Source organism: Musa acuminata, chromosome BXJ1-2, assembly GCF_036884655.1.
Source record: "Musa acuminata AAA Group cultivar baxijiao chromosome BXJ1-2, Cavendish_Baxijiao_AAA, whole genome shotgun sequence".
In the NCBI taxonomy this organism is placed as follows: Eukaryota; Viridiplantae; Streptophyta; class Magnoliopsida; order Zingiberales; family Musaceae; genus Musa; species Musa acuminata.
This window is the reverse complement of record NC_088328.1, coordinates 11,107,238-11,127,023: the sequence shown is the minus strand read 5'-3', so window position 1 is coordinate 11,127,023 and position 19,786 is coordinate 11,107,238. Positions and strand designations below refer to the sequence as shown.

Here is a 19,786-nt window from a genome sequence, read left to right as displayed (position 1 = left end):
TCCCCCTACTGACTTGACCCGACAAAGGCCGAGTAGGTAGCAAATCGAGATAGGGGAAGCTCGAGAGCAAGCGACGGACCCGAGAGGTCCGCTCGAGCAGAGCATACCTGCACCCTACTAAGTCACACTACCCCACTTCGAGCCTGACACCGTATCGTTTGACTTGGTGGACGACTCGCTCAGGGCCCAGTTGTCCCGGGTCAACCATCGCCTAGACGAGTTCTAGCGCGAGTTCCAAAAATCACCGAGCGAGTCTAGCGAAGGCGACTCAGGCAGGTCCCATTTCACACAAGAAGTACAGGACAAGTTGATACCCCTCAACTTCAGGCTGTCGGTATTGGAGACATATGACGACGGCTCCGATCCCACGGAGCATGTCTCTGCATTTTGGGCTCAGATGGCCCTCTATGGCACCTCCGATGCATTGATGTGCCGGGCATTTTCGACAACCCTGAAGGGATCGGTACGAGCGTGGTTCAGTCGACTGCGCCAATCTTCGGTCTTGTCCTTTGACCAGCTCACCAGGGAGTTCGAGCGGAACTTACTAACCAACGTACGACCTAAGCCTTCCATGGCCACCCTGCAAACTTCCTCTTAATAGAGTATCGTCCTAGTCAAGTTCTTTTGTTATTGGGATAGTTGAATTCTTATGGATCCACCCCCTGAAGGAACAAAATATGATAATTTTTCATCATTCGGCTCAAGCAAGAATGAAATGAATGGCAAAAATAGATCCGTATAAAATCTACTTTTCATACATATCTTCACGTATCATATATAATGACTCTATGTAAGAAAAGATTTACTAAATTCTATTTTCTAGGGTTGCAACTATTTATTGCAACTAATTTAGTTCTTATAGGTAAATGCTCGATATCCAAGTCGGCTTATAAATTTGATCATAATCAAGTGTTTTTTGGATTGCCTCATATTTTTTGATTGGTGTTTATCCCCCTAATATCTTGATTTTTTTACGAACAAAATATTTACTTGTTACTAATAAAGTCCAACCTATGTTCTTCCTTCGATCTCTTATTTCACTCTGATAGTGTTATAGAATTGGATCGATGAAGAGGAAATGAATATGTTTCCATACTGTAAATAAGGGAGTGGAATAAATAGAATATTGAATCATCCCACCTCACTTATTTTATTCTATAGGATCTAACGAAGCCTGTTCATGCATAACATGATTCAGATATGATCATAGAAAAAGTTCTCCTCAAATAAATCGACCTGTCCTTTACAACATAGGGTGCTTACGTGGTATTTGAAAGTGAAGATACTTTTGGTTATGAATTCAAATGTTAGGGATAAAATCAATCTCTTTGAAAAATTCATTTCAACTATTCGTATCAAATAAAGAATATAACACTTGGAAGTTGAAGAAAAGTATTCAAATAAATAACATGTCTTATTTTTTCAATAATCCATATTTATAGCAATGAAATATTATTGGATATCGTTCCTCCCAAGTATGATATATGATCAATTACATCTGCCTTTGTTCAAGGCAAACATTTTAATCTGCCAAGCTTCAGGACATCATAGGTTATGCCATTAAACCATGAGTTGTAGAAAGCATCTCAACTCATGGCTTGGCTCTGTGATAAGCACACTCCTCTAGCCCAACACCATTCACAGGTAGATCATCTTCAGGGAAGGGGCAATGCGTTATACGATCTGGATATTCCGGAATCTGCGCACAGGGAGTGGGCGTCACGTGACTCGATACGCCCTCCACGTCGGTGCAGTTCCAAATCGGCTTCTTCGACTTCACCACCTCCGCCGTCACATTGTAGATGCATATTCCGGTGAAGGGCGCGCCGGGAATCCCCTCCAGCTTCGCGGCCATGGTCACGTTCTCGGCCACCACGTTGCTGTAACTGATATTCTGCACCACCGGAATGGCTTTCGGATCAAATTTGTCGTCCGGGTGCTGCCCGTAGGTGCCCGTCATCCAGAAGACCCACTTCATCGTGTGCAGATTCATTCTTCTCACGAATATGTCCTTCACGTAAGCTCCCCTTCCGATGGTCGTCTTGATCCTGACGCCGGATTCGGAGTGGATGGCCGTGATGTCTTCGGCCCGGACATCTTGGATTCCTCCCGACATCTCGCTTCCCAGGGCGATGACAGCGCTCGTGGGGGAGATGCAGGTGAGCCGTCTGATCACTATGTGTTTGCTTGACATGTTGAATGCAATCCCGTACTCATCCCAACCGCTTTTAATGGCGATGCAGTCATCGCCTGAGACTATGTAGCAGTCCTCAATGCGGACATTGGAGGATGAGTCTGCGAAGAAGAGAGAAACCACCAAAAAGAATCAATCGAAACAGCAACATAGAATCTACAACCCAAGTAAATGTAGGTTAGATATCCACCTGGATCGATCCCATCAGTGTTGGGAGAGTTGACCGGTGCAAGAATTGTGATGCCTGAGACGATTACGTGGCTGCACAGTGCATTCATTCACGTTAACATCAGATTGTAACAATAGAATGGAAAGCAAAAGAAGCCTTCAAGTGTTCTGAAAGTAGATTATTAATATAAACCTGCTGTACACTGGATGGACATTCCACGATGGAGAGTTAACCAATGTAATGTTGGAAATCAGCACTTGTTTGCAGTACATCAATTCAATGAGGTATCCACGAGTGTAATTGAGTTCTTTGTTACGGAACATTTTCCACCAGGTTTCACCTTGTCCATCGATAGTTCCATTATTCCCTAAAAATAACAATAAAACTTGTTAGCATCACAATCAAATTATATTCTGTTCCCCATCTATGATGCAAACAAGTTAGATGATGATATAGTTATATGTGTCTTCTTGTCAATCAAAGCACGCCAAAACATAATTAAATGTTATAGTTTTTGACTAAAAATAATTTTTTTATCTAAATTTTAGGGGATCATGGAATGACAACACGACGCAGGCTTTATTAATTTAGAAGTAATGTGATAGAAGTACTGAAAATATGCAACGTATATACTACCTGTTATGACCACATCGGTTAGGTTATATCCCATGATGAGATTACTGTATCTACCCCCAGCCGCATCTCTTCCTCTACCGTAGGAGGGCAAAGGGTCAATGATCGGCCACTCGTTGATATCCTGCACAAGCATATCACCATGATATGAATTGTCTTAGTTGATGCAGATTGAACAAAAGAATGCCATTCTCAATTAAAACTTATTAATTTTGGAGCGTAATCTTCTAGATCTTGAAATTTGAAAGGAAATTTTTTATGTGGATTCTAATCCAAGATTATTAATGTTCACATACAAGGATATGACATACAAGAGAAATAATAATAATAATAATAATAATAATAATAATAATAATAATAATAATAATAAAACAAAACAAATATTACTGTTTTCTTATTTTGAGAGATCAAAGTAGAGATACTAAATAGTCAAAAATCTACCATACAAATTGCAAATATTTCAGAAATTAATATTATCAAGACAAATTTAGATTTGTAGTGGCTTAGTTCACTTCTTTTCCCTCATCAGTCCAAAGCGGTGACTATGCACATCGGATTAGACTTGTGAATTCTCCTCGGAGATGAGATGAAGGAAACGGTAGAATAGTATACACTCGCTATGTAACGTTCTGGTGGGGCTCACCAGTGACGAATCTATTCTTCATCGTCACCGTTCATCTGGCGAGAGCTGTCAGATGAACGGACTCGATGGGAAGGGCTACTAGCCATAATCACCACCGAGGATGAAGGCAACGCGGATGATAGAGGCGATGGTAATGGCAAACAAGCCGTGAACGATTATGAACATGCACTCTACATCGAAATAGATGGAGGAGAAGGTGGGGGAAGGGGGCGGAGGAGGGAGGCGGACCTGAGTGGCGAGGATGACGGCGTCGTGGTCGAGGAAGAGGGTGAAGTGGTCGGCGAGGTTGAAGGGCCCGGTGAGCCACCGGCCGCCTGGCACCACCAGCATCGCGCCGCCGTCGTACGCCACCTTACTGAGGTTGGCCACGGCCGCCGCAAAGGCCGCCGTGTTGGAGGTCACCCCATCGCCCACCCCGCCGAAGTCCGTCAGCCTGGCCACGTGGGCCCGGCATCCTCCTGCCACCGCCGCCGCGTAGTGGAAGGTTTCTAGCTCCGTCGCACCACCTGCCCGCCGGTGGTGGCGATGGCCCTCAGCGATCCCTATGAACGCCGCTGTTACCACCGTCCACAGCACTAAAATCATCAACACCTACACGTAACCGAGAAAAGTTGGAGTTTAAAGGATTAAAGCTTTGAGATAGGATTACTGGGAAAAAGAAAAGAAAAGGAGAAGAGGTGTTACACAGAATATTGGTTGCGAGTGCTCCATTGTCAGAGAGATGTGTCGGAAACAGAATGCTTCCACAGCTCGGCTCTTGTTCTATATATAGAGAGAGATGGAGAGAGAGAGAGAGGAAGGCTAATTATAAATTATGTTATGTAATTAGTTAATTTCAGTATGTTGATTCTAGCTAATTATAGATTATTTATACTACAAACTAGAGTATGCATAACTTTAGATAGTTATATTGTCCTTGGTTGAAAATAACATGTTTGTTGAGATAGTCTGGTCTCTCCTTTAAAATGTGATTTGTCCTACTCCAATGATATATTTTAGTTGACATATTATTGAGCAACACATAAGTCTTTTGTTACCACAATAATAAAATCGTAAAGTCTTAACCATTTGTACTTGACAAAAGCTATCATGAATTAATCTGTCTCTCTGCTCTAATAAACTTAAATAGATTGATTATCATCATATTAAGATTAATTTGTTTCAAGTTGGCCCTTATAGGCTTGTACAATGGTTGCTACTTTCTTAATCATGACACCAGACCTATTTGTTATCATTATAATATTTTCAGCCCTATTTGTTATCATTATAATGTTTTGGCTTGACCCTTTGGCATATTTTTTTTTTCTGAAATTATTGTTACTCTAACAATACGTTGAACCATATCATGGGAATTTCTTTTTTAATTGGTTCTTACATTATCTGATATAGTAGCCTTGTAACTAGTATCACATCCAACTAGGGTAAATTGCAAGATTATACCTTTTTAATACTTATTTTCTTTTATTGAACTTCTGAATCTAAGTCGTCATATGAAAAAAAAATATAAAGAGTGAAAAAAGAGAATCTAGTTCTCTTTTTAGATTGATATATAGTGGGTTTTAGATCCGAAGATGGTGTCCCTGTAGATTTCATAAAGTTCTTTCCGGATGACATCGAAAGATATGCATTGTAGATCCGATATATTATTATTTAATTTTAATTCTGAATTAAATTTTTTTCATATTACATATAGCATATTACAGATTTTATGTTTACAATTGATATCAGACCTGAGTTCTTGAGATTAAATACCTTAGATCTTTTCTTTTTTGATTTATGATGCATAAATTATTCATGTATATTATCGATTTAAATTCTTATCTAAATGTAAAAAAAAAAAATTTCATTGGTGCTCACATCATCTGATACAGTAGCCTTGTATAATATAGCATCTTTCCACAGGTCTTGCATCAGATTGCACCCTTTTAACACTTTCATTTTTTGTTGGACTTCTATAATGTTTTATGTAGGATATATTTTATTGGCGAGACTGCCTTGCATGTTGATCCTTTTACTTAGCTTGTGATTAGATTTGATCTACCAAGTTCATTCTCCTTGATAGGCATTTTTTTTTCTTTCTTTGTGGCAATATCACTTTCGTTGAGAAGTTATGACATGGTTCATTTTTATGTTTTAGTTTAAATTTATTTTTCTTTCTTACCTATGTCATGATTCTTACCCGGCTTTCTTGACTAACATTATTTGCTCCTACAGTACTTCTTATATCTTGACAATATAGTTTATACCATTAAGGCATAAACTATAATGTGATGATATAATGATTAGTGGCAATTGCTAGTCATATTACGAGCCATTCGTAGAAGTAGTATATAATTAAGTTTTGTATGTGATGTAACAAATGATTTCAAGAGAAATAAATGATTCAATGATATGATTAAATAATAGTATCAGTATAGTATGATTTGAGAGGAAGTAGCAGGATCCACTAGAACACTAGAGTAGAGGTATGTTGAATCAAGAGTAGACATAAATATTTTTGTAATAGTCTTTTCGTTCTATCATCGCTTATGAAAGGTCAAGCCAACACCATAGCTATTGCAATGCAAAGGGCTTTACTTGAGAATTAGAAGGAACATGTATCCCATGTGCAAACTCTGAGAAAGCGTTGCATGAATATTCTACGATAATAAGTATTGAAGAATCGATACATAAAATTTTACTAAATTTGAAAGAAATTGTATTGAGAAGTAATATATATAGAGTTAGAGATCCATCCATTTGCATAAAGGGCCCTAAATACATAACTGCTCCAGATATCATCTCACCACCTTATGTGGATATAGTTGACACAACACAACATATAACTAACCTGACGGAATCAATTGATTTAGATATTGAATTATAAATTAGGTGAGATCGTGAATAACTCTCAAAATGAAAATTATCTTAAAGATGATAAATCTATGCCTACTCGAAATGTGAATCATAGTATTCATTCTTATGGGAATGGGAATATAAAACAAGAGATATAGATGAATGGAAGTTTAACTTCTATGGAAGCACTTCTCGTGATTTAATTAATTTATTTTATTCATTTCCTACATGCAGAGGAAGAGGACATTAATTTCAAATAAAATGAAAATAGGTTTACTCTACCCAGTTTTACCTTCCAAGATAGATTAACTAATCTAAAAAAAATAAAAAAAATTATATTGACATGTATTTTTATTGACCAATCAGACTTACATTCTAAGACCAATAATTGTCTCAAAAGATCCAATATACACATATTATTGGACCCTTTAATTAAGAGTCAAGAAGAACCTATGAGAATTGAATATGTTCACATAGAAGATGTAAAAGAGATATTGGACACTCTACAAAAGCATTTCACAATTGATTTGCCTAAGAATTAGTTTTCATTTTAAATCCATTACAATTATTTCATCTTCTTTTTCTAATAAAAATAGAAAGAAAAATTTGTAAAGAAAGAAGAAATTTTATTTTTAATCTTTTTAGCACAATATATATTTTCATGAAATAATTATAATCAAATTAATGTATCTAAGAATAGTAACTTTGAAGTCACTATTCTTAGATACTTATATCCAGGTATTTCATAGTTGAATTAAGTTAAAAAAATACGTAAAGTTAGCGATTTTAAAATTTATTAATATTCTTAAAAAAAAGTTCTGTCAACAATCTCATTGGTATTGAAACCATTAAAAAAAACACCTAATAACTTATTGGGCATTGTATGGAGTATTTATAATACGGGAACGAAGTACCATTTGGGTAATATTTTGAAAGCCTACATTACTAATGATGGTTTTAGAATTACCAAGCCTATGCAATAGTACCTAGAATTACTACTGAAAAAAATATAAAATATCATAGGGTCATGCGGGTTCTCCATAATAATTATGCCATATCTCTTTAGCCATTTTAGCTCTTAATATAGTATTATTTGATACGGCGTATTTTGGGCCCAAGATACGTCACAATTGAAGCCACACGTCAAGACAGAACCGTACCAAGAAGCTGTTCCACATGTCCCATCCAGAGAGCTCGGTCATAAGTGTTGTCCCATCCCTCGAGAGTCAGCGGCCACGCCGAACCGACATGCTATTAACCCTTGTATAATAGTATAAAGCCCCTGGCCAGCATCCGGCCAGAGGGGAGAGGAGGGAACAAAAATAGAAAACAATCCACCCACTACTGACTTGCTCATCGAAGGGGCCAAAGTTGGGGATCACCCGACGAGGGCCATTTATGCAGGCGAATGACCACTCGCGAGCCACGAGCGTCTCAACCCAGGGGTCGCAATCCAACGCGCAAGGACGAGCTGTCAATCGACCAGAGCCCGACCAATGCCAACAAGCATCCCTTCCCGAGGGCACGACCACCTCGTCATCTAGCTCACTCGATAGAAGGCTCCCGACATTGACCCGTGGACCAAACCGTGCTAACTCATCAGCCATGGTATACTTGTTCACTAACATTTTAGTGCTAGAAGGAGGGCCATGTCACAGAAGCATGTCGTTGACGCTCTCCCCGAGGGAGAACCACCGACCAGTCTCCCCTCCGTCGAGCCTGGAAATCAGTCTCTCCCCACCCTCGGAGATGGGGGGATCCCGACCTCGACGCCAGATCGCTACTGGCACCTTTTCAATGACCCGGGGTTGTCACCCCTCGAACTAACCATGGGACCCTCGGATGTGACACCCGAGGCATTCCTCAGCCTGACCAAACAAGTGCAAGCCATGGTGGGCATGATGCAGACGCTCGCTCCGTTCATTCCTCAGATCGTGTGGCTAGCGGCTCCCCAAACTGACCCGACCCGATAGAGGCCGAGTGGGTAGCAAGTCAAGGTGGGGGAAGCCCGAGAGCAAGCGATGGACCCGAGAGGTCTGCCCGAGCAGAGTATACCCGCACCCTGCTAAGTCACACTACCCCACTTCGAGCTTGACACCGTATCGTTTGACTTGGTGGATGACTCGCTCAGGGCCCAACTGTCCCGGGTCAACCAATGCCTGGACGAGTTCTAGTGCGAGTTCCAAAAATCACCGAGCGAGTCTAGCGAAGGTGGCTCAGGCAGGTCCCCTTTCACGCAGGAAGTATAGGACAAGTCGGTACCCCTCAACTTTAGGCTGCCGGTATTTGAGACGTATGATGGTGGCTCCGATCCCGCAGAGCATGTCTTCATATTTCGAGCTCAGATGGCCCTCTATGGCACTTCCGATGCATTATTATGCCGGGCATTTCTAACCATCCTGAGGGGACCGGTACGAGCATGGTTCAGCCGACTGCGCCAATCCTCAGTCTTGTCCTTTAACCAGCTCACCAGGGAGTTCGAGCAGAACTTCCTCACCAGCGTGCGACCTAGGCCTTCCATGGCCACCTTGCGAACTTCCTCTTAATATAGTATCGTTCTAGTCAAGTTTTTTTGTTATTGGGATAGATGAATTCTTATGGATCCACCCCCTGAAGGAACCAAATATGATAATTTTTCATCATTCGACTTGAGCAAGAATGAAATGAATGGTAAAAATAGATCCATATAAAAGCTACTTTTCATACATATCTCCACATATCATATATAATGACTCTATGTAAGAAAAGATTTACTAAATTCTATTTTCCAGGGTTGCAACTAATTTAGTTCTTATAGGGAAATGCTCGATATCCAAGTCAGCTTATAAATTTGATCAAAATCAAGTGTTTTCTTGGATTGTCTCATATTTTTTTATTGGTGTTTATCCCCCTAATATCTTGCTTTTTTTATGTACATAATATTTACTTATTACTAATAAAGTCCAACCTATGTTCTTCCTTAGATCTCTTATTTCACTCTGATAGTGTTATAGATTTGGATAGATGAAGAGGAAATGAATATGTTTCCATACTGTAAATAAGGGAGTGGAATAAATACAATATTGAATCATTGAAGCATATCAATAACGAATGAAATATTTCGGAGCTTATCAACGGCGTATGAAATGTTTTGGAGCATATCAATGATAAATGGAATATTTCGGAACATATCAATAGCATATGGAATATTTCAAAGCATATCAATGGCGTAGGAACATTTCAGAGGCATAGGGAGCATTTCGGAACATTTCAATAGAGTAGGAAATATTTCAGAACATATCAACGTCATATGAACCATTTCAGAACATATCAAAGAACGAATACGAAACAGAAGCTGAAATATTGTATTTAACGTTGCAGTCATATCTTTCTTGTCCAAAGCGTATACATAAATACATAACCAAAGCTCTGAATATCATATCAAACATAGAGAAAGTTTAGTGGGACCCCAGACAAAACGTGATTCATCCATTTCTGAATGACAACCAGACAGAAGTCTTCCACGTCTAGGAGCTCCATCCACCCACGTCTAGGTGAAGTCAGAGGGGGCCGGTAAAGCATCGCAGGCTCTATGAATAACTCTCTTTACCATTTTTGGCAAAGGTTCACAGTATCCCATAAACACCAAAGTACAAAAGGATAGTATGAACATTAAATAGCACATATCGGAAGCACACACGGAATAATAAAACGTACATGCGACTTTACAAGTCAATACGATGCAAGCATAAATTTTCACAAATGTTTTCAGATTTGAAAGGAAATGAAAGCAAGATCATTCATGGATTCCAATCAATCACATATAACTCAATTCAAATAAAAAGGTTAGATATAATTCAATGTCCAAAGGAATGAAACTTGAATAGGCACATATCGAAAGCAAATGCGGAACAATGGGATATACATGTGCCTATTTGAGTGAATACGATATAGCATAAACGTTACACAATAGTTTTCAAGAATGTAAATAATTTTAAGGACAAGAGCATATAAGAATTCAAAGCAGTAATATAAAGCTCAATTAGACAAGAAAGCTAAATGAAATCAATATCCAAAGGAATGAATCCAGAATATGTGAAATCGACCAAAGCTCGATTTCTAGCAGAATTCGAGAGGCACATTGAACAAATGATTCAAACTATAAATCGTGCTCCAGTATACTCAAGAAAGCTATTGTGAAAGATATTTCAATCTTATTTTAAATAAAATAATTGTCGTATAAATCAAAGTTTTCAACAAAGAGTTACAATAGATTTAGTAACCCAAGATCAAAGAACAAATCTCAATTTTATAGAATTCACAGGGTTAGCTTCAATAGAAAACTAGGAAGGCATTTGGACTCTAAATCTTTCTATCTAAATATTAAATGAAAGATCTACGCGTCTAGTTTAAAATGAAATAAGTTTGGAATAAATCAAAGTTTCCAATAGGGACTTATAGGTAGTTCAGTATCAAAAGGTTAGAAATTACGATCCCTGTTTTGTAGAATTCGTAGGCTTATATGAAATAGAAGTTTGGATAGGCAAACTTACTCCGAATTCTTAAAATAAGCTATCGAAAGAAAGGTTTATGAGTCTATATTCAGATTAAATAGTTTTGTCCAAATAAGAGTTTAGTGCATAAAGTTATAACCATAACAAGGTAAAAAGGTCAGAATCTCGGAAGTTTCATAGATTCAAATCGTTACGTCTAAACAGGAGATATATCAAATACAAGGCTAGAACAATTCAAAGTTCTTCATATTCAAAGCCAATGTAGAGATAAAATTACAGTAAGGAAAGGTTAGGACACTTGTAGTAGGAAAGATTAGAAAGCTTGCAATAGGAAGGATCGGAACACTTGCAATAGAAAGGATTGGAACACTTGCTATAGAAAAGATTAGAAAACTTGCAATAGGAAGGAGGAATGGGAATAAGAAACAAGAGATGTAGATGAATGGAAGTTGAACTTCTATGGAAGCACTTCTCGTGATTTAATTGATTTATTTTATTCATTTCCTACATGCAGAGGAAGAGGACATTAATTTCAAATAAAATAAAAATAGGATTACTCTACCCATTTTTACCTTCCAAGGTAGATTAACAAATCTATAAAAAAAAATTATATTGACATGTATTTTTATTAACCGATCAGAATTACATTCTAAGACTAATAATTGTCTCAAAAGATCCAATGTACACATCTTATTGGATTAACCATGAGACCCTCGGCCGTGACACTTGAGGCATTCGTCAGCCTGACCAAAAAAGTGCAAGCCATGGTGGGCATGATGCAGACGCTCGCTCTGCTCATTACTCAGATCGTGTGGCTAGCGGCTCCCCTAATTGACTCGACCCGATAGACGCCGAGTGCATAGCAAGTCGAGATGGGGGAAGCCCGAGAGCAAGCGATGAACCCGAGAGGTTCGCCCGAGCAGAGCATACCCGCACCATGCTAAATCACACTACCCCACTTTGAGCCCGACACCGTATCGTTTGACTTAGTGGACGACTCGCTCAGGGCCCAACTGTCCCGGGTCAACCAACACCTGGACGAGTTCTAGTGCGAGTTCCAAAAATCACCGAGCGAGTCTAGCGAAGGCGGCTCAGGCAGGTCCCCTTTCACACAGGAAGTACAGGATAAGTCGGTACGCCTCAACCTTAGGCTGTCGGCATTGGAGACATATGACGACGGCTCTGATGCCGCGGAGCATGTCTCCGCATTTCAGGCTCAGATGGCCCTCTATGGCACCTCCGATGCATTGATGTTCCGGGCATTTTCGACCACCCTGAGGGGACCGGTATGAGCGTGGTTTAGCTGACTGCACCAATCTTCGATCTTGTCCTTTGACCAGCTCACCAGGAATTCGAGCATAACTTCCTCACCAGCGTGCGACCTAAGCCTTCCATGGCCACCCTGTGAACTTCCTCTTAATATAGTATCATTCTAGTCAAGTTTTTTTGTTATTGGGATAGGTGAATTCTTATGAATCCACCCCCTGAAGGAACCAAATATGATAATTTTTCATCATTCGACTCGAGCAAGAATGAAATGAATGGTAAAAATAGATCCGTATAAAATCTACTTTTCATACATATCTCCACATATCATATATAATGACTCTATGTTAGAAAAGATTTACTAAATTCTATTTTCCAGGGTTGCAACTAATTTAGTTCTTATAGGGAAATGCTCGATATCCAAGTCGGCTTATAAATTTGATCATAATCAAGGATTTTTTGGATCGTCTCATATTTTTTGATTGGTGTTTATCCCCCTAATATCTTGAATTTTTTACGTACAAAATATTTACTTATTACTAATAAAGTCCAACCTTTGTTCTTCCTTAGATCTCTTATTTCACTCTGATAGTGTTATAGATTTGGATAGATGAAGAGGAAATGAATATGTTTTCATACTATAAATAAGGAAGTGGAATAAATATAATATTGAATCATTGAAGCATATCAATAACGAATGAAACATTTCGGAGCTTATCAACGGCGTATGAAATGTTTCGGAGCATATAAATGACAAATGGAACATTTCGGAACATATCAATGGTATATGGAATATTTCAAAGCTTATCACTAACGTAGGAACATTTCAGAGGCACAGGGAGCATTTTGGAACATATCAATAGAGTAGGAAATATTTCAGAACATATCAACGGCATATGAACCATTTCAGAGCATATCAAAGAACGAATATGAAACATAAGCTGAAACGTCGTATTTGACGTTGCAGTCATATCTTTCTTGTCCAAAGCGTATACATAAATACATAACCAAAGCTCTGAATATCATATCAAACATACAGAAAGTTTAGTGGACCACAAACAGAATGTGTTTCATCCATTTCTGAATGACCACCAGACAGAAGTCTCCCACATCTGGGAGCTCCATCCATCCACGTCTAGGTGAAGTCAGAGGGGGCAGGTAAAGCATCGCAGGCTCTATGCATAACTCTCTTTACCATTTCTGACAAAGGTTCACAGTATCCCATTAACACCAAAGTACAAAAGGATAGTATGAACATTAAATAGCACATATCGGAAGCACACACGGAATAATAAAACGTACATGCGACTTTACGAGTCAATACGATGCAAGCATAAATTTTCACAAATGTTTTCTGATTTGAAAGGAAATGAAAGCAAGATCATTCAAGGATTCCAAGCAATCACATATAACTCAATTCAAATAAAAAGGTTATATAGAATTCAATGTCCAAAGGAATGAAACTGGAATAGGCACATATCGAAAGCAAATGTGGAACAATGGGATATACATGTGCCTAACTGAGTTAATATGATATAGCATAAACGTTACACAATAGTTTTCAAGAATTCAAATAATTTTATGGACAAGAGCATAAAAGAATTCAAAGTAGTAATATAAAGCTCAATTGGACAAGAAAGCTAAATGAAATAAATTTCTAAAGGAATGAAACTAGAATATGAGATATCGACCAAAGCTCGATTTCTAGCAGAATTCAAGAGGCACATTGAACAAATGATTCAAACTATCAATCGTGCTCCAATATACTCAAGAAAGCTATTGTGAAAGATATTTCAATCTTATTTCAAATAAAATAATTTTCGTATGAATCGAAGTTTTCAAAAAAGAGTTACAATAGATTTAGTAACCCAAGATCAAAGAACAAATCTCAATTTTTTAGAATTCACAGGGTTAGATTCAACAGAAAACTGGGCAGGCATTTGGACTCTAAATCTTTCAATCTAAGTATCAAATGAAAGATCTACGTGTCTAGTTTAAAATGAAATAAGTATGGAATAAATAAAAGTTTCCAACAAGGACTTATAGGCTATTCAGTATTAAAAGGTCAGAAATTACGATCCCTGTTTTGCAGAATTTGTAGGCTTATTTGAAAAAGAAGTTTGGATTGGCAAACTTACACCAAATTCTTAATATAAGCTATAGAAAGAAAGGTTTATGACTCTATATTCAGATTAAATAAGTTTTGTCTAAATCAGAGGTCAGTGCATAAAGTTATAACCATAACAAGATAGAAAGATCAGAATCTTGGAAGTTTCATAGATTCAAATGATATGTCTAAACAGGAGATATATCAAATGCAAGGTTAGAACAATTCAAAGTTCATCATATTCAAAGCAAATTTAGAGATAAAATTGCAGTAAGGAAAGGTTAGGACACTTGCAATAGGAAAGATTAGAAAGCTTGCAATAGGAAGGAGGAATAGGAATAAGAAACAAGAGATGTAGATGAATGGAAGTTTTACTTCTATGAAAGCACTTCTTGTGATTTAATTAATTTATTTTATTCATTTCCTACATGATGAGGAAGAGGACATTAATTTCAAATAAAATAAAAATAGGTTTACTCTACCCATTTTTACCTTCCAAGATAGATTAACTAATTAAAAAAAAATTTATATTGACATGTATTTTTATTAACCGATCAGAATTACATTCTAAGACCAATAATTGTCTCAAAAGATCCAATATACACATCTTATTGGACTAACCATGGGACCCTCGGCCATGACACCCGAGGCATTCGTCAGCCTGACCAAACAAGTGCAAGCCATGGTGGGCATGATGCAGACGCTCGCTCTGCTCATTCCTCAAACAAGTGAGCCAACTGACTCGACCCGACAGAGGCCGAGTGGGTAGCAAGTTGGGATGGGGGAAGCCCGAGAGCAAGAGACGAACATGAGAGGTTCGCCCGAGCAGAGCATACCCGCACCCTGCTAAGTCACACTACCTCACTTTGAGCCTGACACCGTATCATTTGACTTGGTGGACGACTCGCTCAGGGCCCAGCTGTCCCGGGTCAACCAACGCTTGGACGAGTTCTAGCGTGAGTTCCAAAAATCACCAAGCGAGTCTAGCGAAGGCGGCTCAGGCAGGTCCCATTTCACACAGGAAGTACAGGACAATTCGGTACCCCTCAACTTCAAGCTATCGGTATTGGAGACATATGACGGCGGCTCGGATCCCGCGGAGCATGTCTCCGCATTTCGAGCTCAGATGGCCCTCTATGGCACCTCCGTTGTATTGATGTGCCGGGCATTTCCGACCACCCTAAGGGGATCGGTACGAGCGTGGTTCAATCGACTGTGCCAAGCTTCGGTCTTATCCTTTGACTAGCTCACCAGGGAGTTCGAGCAGAACTTCCTCACCAACGTGCGACCTAGGCCTTCCATGGCTACCCTGCGAACTTCCTCTTAATATAGTATCGTTCTAGTCAAGTTTTTTTGTTATTGGGATAGGTGAATTCTTATGGATCCACCCCCTGAAGGAACCAAATATGATAATTTTTCATCATTCGACTCGAGCAAGAATGAAATGAATGGCAAAAATAGATCCGTATAAAATCTACTTTTCATACATATCTTCACATATCGTATATAATGACTCTATGTAAGAAAATATTTACTCAATTCTATTTTCTAGGGTTGCAACTATTTATTGCAACTAATTTAGTTCTTATAGGTAAATGCTCGATATCCAAGTCGGCTTATAAATTTGATCATAATCAAGTGTTTTTTGGATTGCCTCATATTTTTTGATTGGTGTTTATCCCCCTAATATCTTGATTTTTTTACGTACAAAATATTTACTTGTTACTAATAAAGTCCAACCTATGTTCTTCCTTAGATATCTTATTTCACTTTGAATGTGTTATAGATTTGGATCGATGAAGAGGAAATGAATATGTTTCCATACTGTAAATAAGGAAGTAGAATAATTAGAATATTGAATCATCCCACCTCACTTATTTTATTCTATAGGATCTAACGAAGCCTGTTCATGCATAACATGATTCAGATATGATCATAGAAAAAGTTCTCCTCAAATAAATCGACCTGTCCTCTATAACATAGGGTGCTTACAAAGTGAAGATACATTTGGTTATGAATTCAAATGTTAGGGATAAAATCAATCGTTTTAGTGACAATCATAAGTCATTCTCTCTTTGAAAAATTCATTTCAACTATTCGTATCAAATAAAGAATATAACACTTCCAAGTTGAAGAAAAGTATTCAAATAAATAACATGTCTTATTTTTTCAATAATCCATATTTATAGCAATGAAATATTATTGGATATTTCATCTGCCTTTGTTCCTCCCAAGTATGATATATGATGAATTACATCTGCCTTTGTTCAAGGCAAACATTTTAATCTGCCAAGCTTCAGGACATCATAGGTTATGCCATTAAACCATGAGTTGTAGAAAGCATCTCAACTCATGGTTTGGCTCATTGATAAGCACACTCCTCTAGCCCAACACCATTCACAGGTAGATCATCTTCAGGGAAGGGGCAATGCGTTATACGATCTGGATATTCCGGAATCTGCGCACAGGGAGTGGGAGCCACGTGACTCGATACGCCCTCCACGTCGGTGCAGTTCCAAATTGGCTTCTTCGACTTCACCACATCCGTCGTCACATTGTAGATGCATATTCCGGTGAAGGGCGCGCCGGGAATCCCCTCCAGCTTCGCGGCCATGGTCACGTTCTCGGCCACCACGTTGCTGTAACTGATATTCTGCACCACCGGAATGGCTTTTGGATCAAATTTGTCGTCCGGGTGCTGCTCGTAGGTGCCCGTCATCCAGAAGACCCACTTCATCATGTGCAGATTCATTCTTCTCACGAATATGTCCTTCACGTAAGCTCCCCTTCCGATGGTCGTCTTGATCCTATACTGCAAACTAGAGTATGCATAACTTTAGATAGTTATATTGTCCTTGGTTGAAAATAGCATGTTTGTTGAGACAAGTCTGGTCTCTCCTTTAAAATGTGATTTGTCCTACTCCAATGATATATTTTTGTTGACATATTATTGAGCAACACATAAGTCTTTTGTTACCACAATAATAAAATCGTAAAGTCTTAACCATTTGTACTTGATAAAAGCTATCATGAATTAATATGTCTCTCTGCTCTAATAAACTTAAATGGATTGATTATCATCATATTAAGATTAATTTGTTTCAAGTTGGCCCTTATAGGCTTGTACAATGGTTGCTACTTTCTTAATCATGACACCAGACCTATTTGTTATCATTATAATATTTTCAGCCCTATTTGTTATCATTATAATGTTTTGGCTTGACCTTTTAGCATTTTTTTTTTCTGAAATTATTGTTACTCTAACAATACGTTGAACCATATCATGTGAATTTCTTTTTTAATTGGTTCTTACATTATCTGATACAGTAGCCTTGTAACTAGTATCACATCCAACTAGGGTAAATTGCAAGATTATACCTTTTTAATACTTATTTTGTTTTATTGGACTTCCGAATCTAAGTCGTCATATGAAAAAAAAAAATAAAGAGTGAAAAAAGAGAATCTAATTCTCTTTTTAGATTGATATATAGTGGGTTTCAGATCTGAAGATGGTGTCCCTGTAAATTTCATAAAGTTCTTTCCAAATGACCTCGAAAGATATGCATTGTAGATCCGATATATTATTATTTAATATTAATTCTGAATTAAATTTTTTTCATATTACATATAGCATATTACAGATTTTATGTTTACAATTGATATCAGAACCTAAGTTCTTAAGATTAAATACCTTATATCTTTTCTTTTCTTATTTATGATGCATAAATTATTCATGTATATTATCATTTTAAATTCTTATCCAAATGTGAAAAAAAATATTTCATTGGTGCTCACATCATCTGATACAGTAGACTTGTATAATATAGCATCTTTCCACGTCTTACATCAGATTGCACCCTTTTAACACTTTCATTTTTTGTTGGACTTCTATAATGTTTTATGTAGGATATATTTTAATGGCGAGACTGCCTTGCATGTTGATCCTTTTACTTAGCTTGTGATTAGATTAGATCTCCCAAGTTCTTGCTCCTTGATAGGCATTTTTTCTTCTTTCTTTGTGGCAATATCACTTTCGTTGAGAAGTTATGACATGGTTCATTTTTATGTTTTAGTTTAAATTTATTTTTCTTTCTTACCTGGCTTTCTTGACTAACATTATTTGCCCCACTTCTTATATCAAGACATTATAGTTTATACCATTAAGGCATGAACTATAATGTGATGATATAATGATTAGTGGCAATTGCTAGTCATATTACGAGCCATTCGTAGAAGTGGTATATAATTAAGTTTTGTACGTGATATAACAAATGATTTCATGAGAAATAAATGATTCAATGATATGATTAAATAATAGTATTAGTATAGTATGATTTGAGAGGAAGTAGCAGGATCCACTAGAACACTACAGTAGAGGTATGTTGAATCAAGAGTAGACATAAATATTTTTATAATAGTATTTTCATTCTATCCTCGCTTACGAAAGGTCAAGCCAATACCATAGCTATTGCAATGCAAAGGGCTTTACTTGAGAATTAGAAGGAACATGTATCCCATGTGCAAACTCTGAAAAAGTATTGCATGAATATTCTACAATAATAAGTATTGAAAAATCGATACATAAAATTTTACTAAATTTGAAAGAAATTGTATTGAGAAGTAATATATATAGAGTTAGAGATACATCCATTTGCATAAAGGGCCCTAAATATATAACTGCTCCAGATATCATCTCACCACCTTATGTGGATATAGTTGACACAACACAACATATAACTAACCTGACAGAATCAATTGATTTATATATTAGATTATACATTAGGTGAGATTGTTACTAACTCTCAAGATAGAAGTTATCTTAAAGATGATATATCTATGCCTATTCGAAATGCGAATCATAGTATTCATTCTTATGGGAATGGGAATAAAAAACAAGAGATGTAGATAAATGGAAGTTTAACTTCTATGGAAGCACTTCTCATGATTTAATTGATTTATTTTATTCATTTCCTACGTGCAAAGGAAGAGGACGTTAATTTCAAATAAAATAAAAATAGGTTTACTCTACCCATAGTCAGAGGTTCGCAGAGATCACCGAGAAGGCTCAGCTACTCATTGAATTTGTCACAAGATCAGGAACATGCTGGGAGTTCGCCGGAAGAAACCGAGGGCGTATTGGAAGTCCACCAGAAGATCGCAGGAAAGCTCGCCGAAACAAAACTCAACGTTGGCCGATTAAAAACTTGCTTAGGATTATATTTTTAGGTATGTAGTTCACATGTAATTAGGGTTAGGATTAAGGGACAATCCTATATCTTGGTCAGGAGCCAATTGGGCCCAAAAATGACCTGGTTTGGGACGAACGTGAAGCCCAACCAGAGATCTTTAAGGACGGGCGATGGAACCGCCGGACTAGGCGGTGGCACCGCCCAGAGCCCGAAGTGTCAGGCGGTGGCACCGCCCAGCACCCGAGATTAGGCGGTGG

At 37.8% G+C, this 19,786-nt stretch overlaps 1 protein-coding gene across 1 annotated transcript; it reads right to left on the bottom strand.

Moving 5' to 3' along the window:
• Positions 1-1,591: 1,591 nt before the first annotated feature.
• On the bottom strand, positions 1,592-3,969 carry LOC135594707 (probable polygalacturonase). Its single transcript, XM_065085166.1, has 5 exons — positions 3,868-3,969; positions 3,000-3,120; positions 2,556-2,730; positions 2,385-2,455; positions 1,592-2,295 (listed from the first exon to the last, which is right to left on the bottom strand). Exons 1-5 carry the CDS (start codon positions 3,967-3,969, stop codon positions 1,592-1,594), a joined length of 1,173 nt encoding a protein of 390 aa, XP_064941238.1.
• Positions 3,970-19,786: the final 15,817 nt, after the last annotated feature.